Source organism: Pteropus medius, unplaced genomic scaffold (genome assembly GCF_902729225.1).
Source record: "Pteropus medius unplaced genomic scaffold, Ma_sr-lr_union100, whole genome shotgun sequence".
NCBI lineage: Eukaryota > Metazoa > Chordata > Mammalia > Chiroptera > Pteropodidae > Pteropus > Pteropus medius.
The window spans coordinates 14,019,767-14,033,211 of NW_024349797.1; the positions used below are offsets into that span (position 1 = coordinate 14,019,767).

The 13,445-nt window shown below is 43.4% G+C and overlaps 1 protein-coding gene across 5 annotated transcripts in view; it reads left to right on the top strand.

Moving 5' to 3' along the window:
- TDP1 (tyrosyl-DNA phosphodiesterase 1) overlaps positions 1–13,445 on the top strand; it is a 70,156-nt gene that overhangs the window by 26,532 nt on the left and 30,179 nt on the right. For 4 of the 5 annotated variants that reach the window (XR_005657570.1, XM_039884002.1, XM_039884003.1 and 1 more), the window contains exons 12-13: positions 1,241–1,307; positions 2,502–2,609. Coding sequence is in view for 4 of the 5 variants with exons in the window: in XM_039884002.1 (XP_039739936.1) it covers positions 1,241–1,307; positions 2,502–2,609 (175 nt within the window). In the remaining variant the exon portion in view is untranslated. Of the gene's footprint in view, positions 1–1,240; positions 1,308–2,501; positions 2,610–3,679; positions 12,274–13,445 lie in introns of those variants that run through there. The other variant, XM_039884004.1, reaches the window with a different exon arrangement.

The following is a 13,445-nucleotide window of genomic DNA, read 5'->3' on the forward strand; positions in this document are numbered from 1 at the left end:
CCTGTTCTGTTTCCCGTATACCAGTGCTGGACACTAAACTTTTGTTTGGAAGTCAGCAGCCCCCCGTCCCCCGTCCCCCGCCCCCAGCCCCGGGTAGTGCATTCAGGAGGGAATAACCAGAACCCCAAACAGCATATGCCTCTGGACAAAAGGAAGTCTGAATGGCTGGAAGCAGAATGCTCTGAATTAGACTCCTTTAGTCCAATCGTTGCTTGTCATACTAGATGTGACCTTGCCAGAAAAAGCTCAGTAGGGTTTGGAGTGTTTTAGCCCATTTGTTGCTTTTTAATGGCAAAACTAAAATTATCTCACTGAGATTCAGGGACGTGGTGGATTGTTTTGTCACCTTCTCCTCTCCACACTTCTGATAGGCTGGATCCATTCAGAGCATGCTTTTTAATGAAGAAGAACATGGTCTTTTCAATAAAACTACTCTATAACTGGACCTGAAATCTCAAATATGATTTTAGTTATGTGCAGTAGGAGGCGCAACATGCTGCCTCTGATAAGTCGGAGAAACATAAAGCCCTGTTTGGATACAGCTTCCTATGGAGAAGGTCCAGTCTGTGTTTGGAAAGTGACTGACGCATCCGCAGTGGAACTTTCCTCCTTTCAAAGATGAACAAAAATCGGCTTCTAATTGTGTTTCCACTGGAACTGTTTCTTTATTTTTTTTGCAGTAGCGCTCATTCTATTCCATTCGTAAGAATCCGTTTAGCTAGGGCAAAGTCTGTTGGGAAGGAGCAGAGCGTAAATGACGAAGGAGGTGGGAGAACCAAGTTCTCCTGAGCGTTCTCACGCTCATCTGCCCCAAGGGTCCCGGTCACGGCAGAAACAGAGGCGCTCCAGACCGCTCCCCGCAGAACGAGGCTGAGGATGTCGCGCCTTCGTGAGGACGACAGGATGAGCCAGGGATCCTTTCTGTCATTTTTCTAACACTTCAGATCTGTGCTGTTACAGATATTAAATTACTCCCCCCCTCCCAGTACTTAAATACCTTTTTCTTTTCAGATAGTGAACATTTACTGTTTAATATGCATCCCTAAGAAACCCCACCGAGGAATACATACCCAGTACAAGTATAGACATTTTCTGTCAAAGAACAATTCCATAAGATGACATAATGGAAATTGTTTTGTTTTTTTGTCTTTTTACCATCTCACTGTTTATTATAGATTTTCTTCTTAATGAAAGATCCTCAGATTATGTTCCCTAATTTTTATTTTTCTTCTTTTGAAAGCTGGGGGCTCTCTTCCCTATAGCATCCAGACTGCTGAAAAACAGAATTGGCTTCATTCTTATTTTCAGTAAGTAATTGGTTTAGAATGCTGCTGTTGCCTCTTTAGGAGTAAGAATGTTATTTATATCAGTCAGGTTTTTTTTTAAAGAACCTTATATAATATAGCTATATTTTTTTCTCTACGTGTATTAGCGATGGAAAGAATTTAAAATAAAGTTTTGAACATTTTTTTGGAATAGGTTTTTAATACCAAAGAGTAAAATTTATCTCTGTGAGGTTTTTATTTCTATATCGGCACACAAAGAAAAAGATAAATAAAAGAAGATATTGGGTAGTTTAGAATTTATGTAAGTACCTTTTAGTCATGTTTCCAGTATATGAAATATAACCATTCTGTCTGCAGTCATATGCTGTGTGACCACAGGCTTGCCGAGGATAGAACCTCTCTGGTATTTGGGGTACTATCTGGCTTCTTGTAAGGCAGATTACATCTCAGTAGCTTTCAGCCTAATTTCATGTGTCATCTGGCACCTTTCTCTAATGCTTTTTTGGAAAGTTGTACCTTGCAGAGGACATTTCTTTAGATCGAGGACCTTTCAGTACTGTCTTCATTCAAGTGAGTTTATAATGATGGGCCTAGCTAATCCTGATTCTGTTCCTGCAGACAGTCTGTTCTCTTGAGGGACCATCTCTTATATCCATAAGTAAGGATTGTCGCCTCATGATATAGGTTATTTTTCCCCTGTGGAACCTCAGTCTGACAGTGTTGGAAACTCAGAATCCGAACTCAAGATTGCTGAATATCGGCATTTGACTAAAATATTTCTGAATTATACCCCTGCTTATTCTTTCCATTTTGTATGGTGTTTCATTCAACAATATTTTACTGAGCCTCTAACGTGCTATGGGAGCACGATTCTAGCTTTTAAAAACTTGCAGTCCAGCTAGGAGACAAGATGTGCATTCTGTCAAAAGCACAACAGAAATAATACGGTGTGTGCCTGTGTATGTGTGTCCATGGCAAGGAAGACAGGAAGGCCATATGCTTTTTGTGGTAATTTTTTTTTTTTTTTTTTTTTTACATACCTGCATCCTAAAATGAGCATGCGTTATTCTGTGACCTGAACACAGCTAAAGCAGATATCACAGGTCGGATCACAGACAACTGTATACTCACTGTTTTTTAGATGATAGAATTTTTGCATTTCATGCAGTTTTCTAATGTAGGATTATAACCAATTTGTGTCTCTCCTGTCTCTAGCAAATGGTCAGCGGAGACATCTGGCCGCAGCAATGCCATGCCGCATATTAAGACATACATGAGACCCTCTCCAGACTTCAGTCAAATCGCATGGTTCCTCGTCACAAGGTAAATAGTCCTTATATTCCTGATGGGAGGAATCTTTTCAATGTGTTTACGAATTGTCATTAGCTTTCCGTGTGTGTCTCTTATGAGCCTTAAAGGAAGACCATGACTAATCCCTCTGTAGAGCACGTAACCGTTGCCCGATTTTGCCCACAGAGCATTCCAGTGTTGTTAAGGAACGCCCAAGAAGTGTAGCTTAAATAACAGTTTAGAAAATACTTGGCACCCACTCTCTCATTCCGTCCACACACAGGAAGGTGTAGATCCCAAATATAAGAGACACGCCCACCAGTAACTCCCTTCATTTTTTTTGTGTTCGTTTGCCACCTTATCTCAAAGTCAGAACATCCCACACCAGGCTCATTTATCTAGAAGGAGAATTCTTTCCCAGCACCCCTCTTTGCCCTCATGGCACCTGCCCACCCTTGTCACCAGGCTTAAGGCCAGCTGTCCTCCTGTCCTGGTCGCTCCTCGGAGCGTTCTGCAGCATTTGCTAAAGTCTTCCTCCCACCCCCACCCGTGGACGCCAGACAAGCAGCATAAAGTAAGATTTACTCAGTGCCTTCGAGACGGTCGCAATTTCAGAGGTGTTGAAGCCGGACAGAAATGATCACAACAGGAAGAGATTTATTCCGTGCTCAAGGTGGGCACATAGATGCTTTGGAAATATCTGTCAAAGCCTGTTCATTCTTGAAATGTCTCAAACTTTGCTTTTCTAAGCCCCAGAATTACCAGGTCAGATACTTATCACCCAGATTGCTGAAGCGGTTACCTGCCTGTGTGCTGTCCCTTCCCAGGCCCGGTTGTCCATGACCATTTCTCTGTCTCAAACACAGATTTTCCGCCTTGCCCCACATTCAGAATCCACTTCCTTTTCCTGTAGACCGAAGCCCAGAGTCCTCAGTTTGGCAGTCAGGCCTTAGCGAGACTATTCTCGCCTTTCCTGTCCTGTATTCCCCAGTGTGTACTTCCAGAAGCAGCCAGGTGGCGCTTCTTTGCCCCGGAAATCATCCTGCAGCAGTCCCTGTGGTCCCCCTTCATGATCCCTCCGTCCTTTCTCTCTGTCTCTCCAGCTGCTGCTCACCTCCTAAGACTTTGTGCTCGGGTCCAGTCTCATCTCTCCCTGGAGGCTTTGCCAGCCTCTGCTGCTCTCTCCCTTCTCCAGACCTTTACAGCACCGCGCCTGTGCCACCAACGCAGCTCGTAGCTCCCACCTCACTGTTTTGTCTCATCTGGTAGAGAAGGATGAGCACGAGCTTTCATACCACCAGATAGTACCGGACGAGACGATCGTGTCTACTGTTGATCAGGTCTTTTGCTTCGAACAACTTTCTTAACCTCCCTGAGCCTCAGACCTTCATCTGTAGAGCAGCTGTGAGAGTATGAGGTGCCAGGCTCGGTGACTTGACCCACAGGCTCAAAAGAGTTAGTCTCTATAATTATAAATTCAATGCGATAAATGTACTGATAAAGTACAATGAAAGAACTAGAAGAGAAAATCTTAATACAAGGGTTACTAGTGATGGTGTGTGACTGCTCCATATTACCTTCACAACCATTAGAATGAGGGGTTTTATCAAACGACTCGTGTGCGCATCTTATTTACATCATCCATTTGCTCCTTGCAGACACCACTCTGCTCCAGGCGGGGCTGTCTCTGCCGCACCCCGGCATCATGCTTGCTCAGTCTACTGCGGTGCTTTTGCTTACGATATCCATCTGGCTACACGCCACCCCTCCTCTCTCCAAGAGTCCTAATTCTGTTTCCTTAAAGGCTCAGTTTAAAACATGGAGCCCTTAAGGAATGTCTGGTCCCCCTTGTAATGGTAGTACCCATGCTCTCGAGTGCTTTCAAAACAACCACCGGTTTAGTTTGTGTGCCGGTGTCACCTGCTAGCCCTTACTCTCTCCCGCTAACCAGTTACAGGCTCATGCAGCTAGGGGAACAAGTCATCATCTTTAGTCCTTCATAATATTCAGTACGCATTTCTTGAATGCCGGTGTCATGCTGGGCAGAAAGGACCCGAGGGCGATATAGCACAGCCTCCATTTCTTCATTCAAGAGATCTAGTGAGCCCTGGGTGCAGCTTCTCTGTGAGATGCTGAGAATTAAGAATTAAATGGGACACAGTCCTTGTTGCACTCAGTCGCTAGGAATGCTTCGTGAAGTGCAAGACACTGGATTTTCACTAAATGCTTGTCGAGAAGATGAACGAAATGCTCGACAAGACTCATTCTGTAATCGGCAGATGTGTCTGCCGTGTCTGTGTCAGGCACTCATAAACCACGGGACACAAGAGAGACAATGAACCTGTTCTAAGAGCTTCCCTTTTAGGTAGAGCGGGATAGGGGAGGCAGACAATATACAAGTAAGTCAGCATGAAACAGCAGACAAGGGCTGTAAACCACAAAATGAGGTGGGGGGTACGTCAGAGCATATCTGGTGGGGCACAGAAGACCTCCTTCAGGAAGTAATGTTTGGGCCGAGTCGATTGATGTGAAGGTGCCAGCCCCATGAAGAACATTCTGGGCAGAGAACAGCTGGGGAAAGGCCCGTGGTCGGAGCGTACGTGGAATGTGGAGTGTTGGTAGTGTGGACATGCAGAGGCCGGCCCAGGTCACAGCGGGCCTTGAAGGCCAGAACAGGAATTTTATTCCTATTCACAGAGTGCTGTGAAAACCATATGAGAGCTTAACAGTGGGGTAACGTCGTCTGATATGTGATAACCCAGATTACCCAGGCTGCTGAACGGAGAGCGGATCGTTGGGAATGGGCAGACGTGTGCAGCCCAGCTGGGAAGGGTGCAGAGGTTATGGTGGCTTAGCTAAGGGAGATGGCACTGCTCATGCGAAGAGCAGGTAGATAACAGGCTCTGTTTTTGTTTGGGCGAGTAGCCGGGGGGAGGACTCTGTATAGAACACGTTCCCCCAAAAGATCCTCTGTCAAGGAAATGCACTTGGGAATGGTGGGAAGAGCATGGGTTTGGAGTCAGGCAGATCCAAGCCCAAATTTTAACTCCCCCACTTCCCATTTGTGAATGAGTACGCCTCGCCAAGCTCCAGTTTCCTTAGGTACGAAAGCAGGGCGTGAAGTTATGCTGTAGGTTTTGTTGAGACTCTTGAGACCAGTAATACAGAGGCCCTGTCTCCAGGGAGTAGTAGATGCTCAACAAATGGCACTAAGCTTCCCTGCTTAGAGAAGCTTAATCCTGAGTATTAAAATTATTAGGTGTAATGGTATTTGTAATAAATTAAAGATTTCCTTATAAGCACATGAAACATCTGTAACTTGCAGGGTAATAGTACTTCCCAGTAGCAGCCCAACCTGCAAACTCACAGCGACCGCAGCACTGCGGAGACCTCAGTGTCTGCCATCGGGCCTTGAACCTCAGACTTTCAGTCACCTGGGGAGTCTGGTAAAATGTCAGGCCTTGGCCAGGACATTAAACAAAGTCACTTCTGCTCTATGGGGGCAAGCAGAAAGGGGTGGGGGAGACTTGATCCTCGTTAAGCAGCTGCTGTGTGGCAGAACGTTCCCGCGTTTTACTGCATTGTCTCAGTCCGCACAAGAGCCTGCGGAGTAAGACTGCAGAGCTGAGGCAGCGCCATCCGTTCCCCAGTGAGTGTTTGCCCCCCGACTCCCAACCCCCGCCCCATGGGCAAAGCTGCTAGCTCCAGGCAGAGGGATAGAGAGAGGTGAGATTCCTGCTCTCGTGGAAGTCACGGTAGAACGACGTGACGATGGTTTTATGAAACAGCTCGTGGTATGCATATTGGTTAATTATGGTCGTAATGCTTTTCTGACTACGCTGCCTAAGTAGATTTCCACCTAACAAGGCTTTAACCATCTTTCGGTTCTCAGCGTAAACATCACTGAGGTTCTCCTTGGGTCCTGAGCCCAGGGCCTTCCGTACCGCCCCGGTCCTTCTGTGTGCTGTGTTCTTCCCCTTTCGGCGTGGTTGCCTGTGTAATCGTCAGCTTCCCTTCCAGACTCTGAGCCAAGTCCGTGTCTGTCTTACACAGCACACCCGGTACCTGGCGTGTAGGGGAACACGGTCCTGCTCCAATAGTGAGGAAGCTAAGGAAGGCCAGGGCGGAGGCTGTAACAGTGAATGCAGGAGATGCTCCCAAGGTGATCCCGAGGTTTGGGGCGTGGCTGGTAGGGAGATGAGGGTGGTCATGGTCATGGTCAAAAGAGAAACCAGGAAATGGATCCAAGCCTAAAGAGCAACTAGTCACCATCTTCCGTGAAATAATTTTTCTTCTACCACAGAGAAGTGTTTCACATTCTATTTTAACCATGCATTTAACATTTATTGAGCACTTACTATATACCAGGCATTCTTCCAGGTGCTGGGAATACAATCATCGAACATAATCATTGACTGCATGTTACCATGTGGGCGTTATGCAAAAAACAAACAAGTTTCTTTATATAGTAGCAAATGGTGATAAGTGCTACAGAGAAAAAATAAATTTGAATATGCCAGTCCTACTCAAAATCTTTGGGACCAGATATAGGTCAATATTTGAAGGTTAGAAAGGTAATATATGGTACATATACAATCTGTTAACATTCTCAATGTTACAAGTAGCCTCATGTCAGCTTAGGTCAACTTTTGCCACCAGCTGAGTCTAGAAGATTAAGCTTTGCCATGCAATGAAATGCATTAGGTAAAAGCTTCATTTCAAAGTTGTTTTAGGTCATATTTAGATTTTCAGAGCTAACATGTGGTGCTTACTCTCAGTTCCAGGCACTGTCCTAGGCATGTGTCACCCCACACACACCCTCAGGTAATCCTTTCAAATCCACAGTGTAGCTGTTAATCATGGGGGAACCGAGGCACAGAGAGGTCAAACGCTCTCAAGCGCTGTGCTGTGCCGTCGGAGTGAGTACCTGGGTCGGGGAGGAAGGCTGCTCATGAACCAGGGTCCAGGGAAGGCCTCACCGACACAGTGACATTTAAGCTGAGACCTGGAAGAAGGGAGGGAGCCACGTGGATGGCCAGCGTGGGGAAAGCATTCTGGGCGGAAGGGCAGAGAGGCAGAGGCAGGAACATGAGGTCCTAGCGTGCTCGCCGCGTTTGAGGGAGGGCAGAGCGGTAGCTGGCGGCCAGATTTTGCCTTTTACTTGCTTTAGAGGCATCTTTACTGTTGCCCTGATGTCTCCTGGTTTTCCTGAAGCTTTTTTCGTCGTAGGTGTACGGATGGCAGCTCTACGTCAATGTATTTGATCATTTGCATTTAAAATAATGACGCACCTTTTAAATGTTCCATGAGGTTTTCTGGAATAAGACACGGTTTTAATGTGGTTGGCTTTAGCTTATACTCAGATAGTGTGTTCCTCAACAGGACACTTGGCATTTTGGTCAAAATAATTTTTTGTAGTGCCGGAGCCCCATGCTTTATAGGAAATGTCATGACCTGTCCCTCGCATATTAAAGGCCCTGTCATGGTGCCAGCCCCCAAGATGCCCCATGCATTTCTAAGTATCCCCTAGATCATCTGTCCTGGTGGAGAATATTGTCACCTTTGAGAATTAATTCTTAACTTTGTGGATGACTGATAGATGAGTGCTACTGTCCTTTCATTTAATACATTTTCCTGCTTTAGAGCGATGAGGCAGGATCGTTGGGAAAAGCAGAGATTCTAGGCAAATGTAACAGTCCATCCACCAAGTGGCAGATATATTGTTTTAAGAACTAGATTTTAGCAAAAGATAAATACATCAAAAGCTACATAAATTTAACTTTTTTTTGACACGTTCCTACTTTGATTTATTATTACCAATCCACGTTAATGTGCGTGTTTGGGAAGAATAACCCCTTCTTATTAAGTGCAACAAAATTAAAATAGATTCTCTAGGAAAAAAATATTACAGTGATAAATAAGATGGATGATAAACAATATGAATTCTGACTCTAAAATGATGAGACTTTTTTAATAATCCAGATCTGCACATCCAAAGAAGTGTTGCCTTTTTTAAACTTAGTACTTTTACCAAAAATAAAATAGACACTCTTCTGTTTGGGGCCTTGTATTAGTTTTCTGTTGCAATGTGATAAGTTAGCACAAACTAAGCGGCTTAAAAGCAGAGAATCAATGTTGCTCAGGGCTAGGGTCTCCTCTGAGGCTCAGGCTCTTCTAAGCTCACTGGTTTGCAGAATTCAATTGCTTGTGGCTGAAGGACCGAGGTTCCTACTTTCTTGGTGGCTATGAGTGGAGGGGCCATTCTGAGCTCTCAGGTGCCACCTCTGTGCCCTGTCACACTGTCCTCTCCATGGACAATTCACAGCATAGCTGTTTACCTCTTTGAAGCCAACAGAGAATTTCTCACCTCAGGAAGAACCAAGTCCCTTTTTTAAGGTCTCGCCTGATAAGGTCAGGCCCACCCATGATTATTTCAAACCTTTTGATCAACTTAGTCATTTGATTGGTGGCCTAACCATGGGAATGAAATCCCATCATGTTGACAATTTTTGCTTACACTCAAAGGGGCAGGGGGTCACATGGGGTGTGTATACCAGGGCAGGGCTGGGAATTCTGCCTTCCACAGGCCTTGCTGGTGTTTACTACCCAGTCTGGTAAACACCCATCTTATTCTCCAACCTTGATTTGAAATAATTTCTTACTGTTTTCAAAATTGAGTTTTAACTTCCATAGTTAGGCAAAATTACCTTTGAGTGTACTCAAAAGACTGAAGCTTAGGCTCCAAAGTCTGTTTGAGAAGTAATGTTCTGTAATTATTTGGAGCCACAGAAGTCAGCTTTATTGGAATAAATTGCAACACGACTGATTGGAGAACACATTCACTTGGGTATGTAGAGTTGTTAAAAATAAGTCGTATAAAAGACAAGTAGACTCCCCAAAGATCTAATGTCCTAATCTAATGTCATTATTCTAAAAAAACAAAACAACCTATCACCTTAGAAGTGTACTTCACGTATTTCCTATATAGTGTGTATATACTGTGTCTTATCACCTGTCACTTCCCGACCTGTCGTGAGCAGAGGGCGTGGCCTTCTTGGTCATGGGGACTTTCTTTTACCCAGTTGACATTTCACAAGTGTGAACACTGGCTACTGAAGATCAGGGATTGGAATCTTATAAAAATGCTTATAAAAAATTAATATCGTTTTCATCTTCCATTTTATTTCTCCTTTTAAATACACATAAATCAGTTTTTCATTTCCTCTCTTTCATTATATTGTGATTGGGAATCTGACTGAAAACATTTTTCAGAGATCCCGGGTCATTTTTTAGTATATAGTGGCCACATCACCAAGCATTGTAAAATCTGCACTAAAACCACTTTTAACAACGTTTCTAGAGTAGAAGTTTTTGTTCTACACTAAGGGAAAATGAGTTTGTAATTCCTATAGTTCTTTTCTTACCAAAATACTCATCCTAGCTATTGGTGATTATTTGTTTAATGTCTGTTTTCTTTCAGACCAACAGATGTAGTGTCTAGTACAGTGCATGGTCTACAATGACTCAGGAAATTTGAATGAATGAATGAATGAATGAATGAATGATGCCCCTCTTAATCTAACTACCATTTCATTTTCTCATCGCTTCTCATGTTTTAAGTTTATATTTTTCTTTTTATGCTGATCCTTCAGATCCCTTTGAAACTTTTTCTGGCTCAGCAGACGTAACTTGTTTTTTCCTTTATGCCTTGCAGCACTTTTTGCTCAGTCCTTTGCTGTCTCCCTTGTCAGTTCTTTATGGGTCCTGTTTCTTCGATATATTATGAGCTGCTTGAGCGCAGGTGCCAGGTCTTACTCACCTTTGTATCTTCAGCATCTAACACTGTGCACAGCTTATGGTTAGTGACCAATACATGTTTGAATCAGAGCCCTTTACAACACTGTTTTTTTCAAATAAGTAATATATGCACATACTAGGAAGAGGGTGGCTTCCCACCCCCGGCCCCCAGCCATGCTGGTCCTCGACCTCAAACTACTACCACCAGTGTCTTAGATTTAACAGCTTTAACCCCCTCAACATTTGCAAACCGAGGTACCTCAGATGGTGATGCTATTCGATCAGCCAACATACTATGGAAGACAGCGCTGCAGTGGAGTCGAAAGGCCCATGTCCCCATTTGGGATTGCCACTGACTAGCCTTGCCACTTACATTTCGGAAAAAGTCATTTTTATAATCTGGGCTTTTATCTTCTTGAATGCTCTGAGGATAATGGTAAAAAAAAAATATATGTGGAGAGTACCTATTAAACTGCATGATGTATATTTTTTTTCTTATATATGATGTATTAAATACTAGTTAACCGCTTGATTTTGGTAGCTGCTAGCAACCTCATGTCATCGAGTTCATATTAGTTAAAGCCTCTTGGGATTGAAAAAAAGCAGCTTATAAAGCTTTTATCTTTTTTGTTTATATGTGACCTAAAGATTTGTCCATAGATATAGCCTTTTCTAAACTTACGTGGTTATTTAAAAATTGGTCAAGATTATTCTGTATAATCAAGATGAGTACATTTGGCCAGAGTGTATGTTCAAAGAAACTAAAAACTTATCTTGAACTTATTAGAATGTTTTGTGGGCTGGCAATTTCCTCTCTTGTCTGGTTGCTTTTATGGAAACCTATTTATAGTTTTTGATTCTGCCATGAAATCCTGTGTTTGATGGACAGCCTGTTGTTATGGAAATTACCGAGACATGATGACAAATACAGTGTTTAAATTTTACCAGAGGACTAACTAAGCAGGCAAGAAGATAAGCTGGAAGAAGCAGCCTTAGCTGAGAGGATAGTACCTAGGAGTAATTGGCAAACCCAGTGAGGACAATTATGAAAGCTGTGCATTGTGGGTGGGCAGAGAGCAATCGCTGTTACAGTTGCCTAGCAACCGACAGGCATTTCGGGATAGTAGGGATGAGCAGAAATGTTGGTGCTGCCACTTTGGGGAAAAATGAGACGAGTGCTTGACTACAAAACCACTGTGCCTTTTTGAGGAAACAAAAAACGTTCTGCCCTCCTCTGCTTTTCAATATAGCCGCGCAGTACTTCTCTAATGTCTGTTACTTTGATTCTGAAACAAATGGTCCCTTTGCCCCCTTTGTCTGAGTTTTTGGTCCAAAATCAAATTGGACCACACACACACACAAAAAATGTTTCTACATGTCATTGGGTAGACTCAGTTGCCTGGCGTTGCAGCTCCAAGATACTGGGGTTAGTGTACTTTGTTACAAATAATGGTTATCGGTACTGCAGTCTGCAGATGACTTCCTTTCTACCTTAGAGATGATTCAAGGTCATATCACCACCCTTGCTTTCTCTCATTCTGGTACAAGTAGACCAAAGACAGAGCATGCTCCTTTTTAGGCTCAAGGGGACAGATCTCATGGAACATTATCCCTGATGGGGAAAGGCTTGAGACCCTTTGATCTCGAGCCTCAAGACTCAAGACCCTTTGTGCACTGGCATCGCTAATCACCAGGTGGCCTAAGATGAGGTGGTGCTATTTGGGAGTCCTTCACCAGGAACTGGCCCCCAAAGAAACCCTCTCACAAGTAATAGCAAATATGTGTACGGTGCCTACTATGTGCTGACTAATTCCTAGTTCGCTTAGAGACACTTGCCTTTTGTCTGCTTTACATATGTTTCCTTTGTGCAAAGGACTATCCCGGTTTAAAAAAAAAAAAATGTTGTAATAGGTAATCTCCCAGGCCCCATTCTAAGAACTTGTCATAGTTTTGTCATTGAAAACTTTTCAAGTTTCTGTATTGCCTTTCCACCATAGAAGACAAACCAAAATAGTGAAACCTATCAGTTGAAATTGAAATAGTGAGCAGTTTTCAGTTATCACATCGGTTACTATTAAATACATACTGAAATTCTCGACAGGGTGTTCTGGGTACCAGTTTTGATGTGAAATTTGCAAAGCAACTTTGATCCTGCTTGCCAGTATTTTTTTGTCATTTTGGATTTGGGATGCTGATGTGATGGCTTCTAAGTCCATGTGATTCCATTTGTGGGATCAAGTGTAGATGGATCCTTTTAAAGATGAGGTTGACAGCGAGGCTGGACTGTGCCCCAGAATAAAAGCTAGACTTCCCAATTCAGTGCGGCTTGGGTAGAGTTTGCTTGGGGGTCATAATGTGCCTGTGACCAGGCAACAAAGTCAGTGTGCAAATTGATTTCTTAAAATGTATTCAGTGATTCATCAGAATTGTTACTTCTAAAAGCCCACAGTCAAGTAAGTACCTGACGACCTATCGTGCTCTGCTCTCTTCCATCTGTGGGAAAATGTGTATCATAATCATTTTCATTTTTCTTTTCCTGCTGGCATTTCTTTGTTGACACACTGTATCTATAAGACTTGATACCAATCCCTAAAACACAGCTGACATGTTGCGTCCCCTTTGGTACTTAATCTCACGTGATTGTTGGACATCTGCAGATTTGGCTTAATTTTAACTCTGCTGTTAAATTCCTGGCACTTTATCACTCATATCTATATTAAAAAGTTAAGAGGACGTATATCTGTATCAAGGGGACCAAAATCCTCTTAACTTCCTTTATAAAATAAAATAGAAGCTCACTGTATTTCTGCTGTGGGGACTTGTACAAGGGTTATGCAACCAGCAAAGCAATCTGATGAATAATATTTAGGCCCATCTACCACCAACACTTTCTAGGATTAGGAGCCTAGGTGGACCTGCCTTCTGGAGAATTCCGTTGCTTGGTGAGTCACATCAGAGAGGACCAGGGTCAACCTCCCATAAATTTAGCGAAGTATTGGCAATGGTAATAGCTAACATCTATTAGGCATCATTTACGTGCCATGGACTTTGCATATCTTATCTTATACTGTC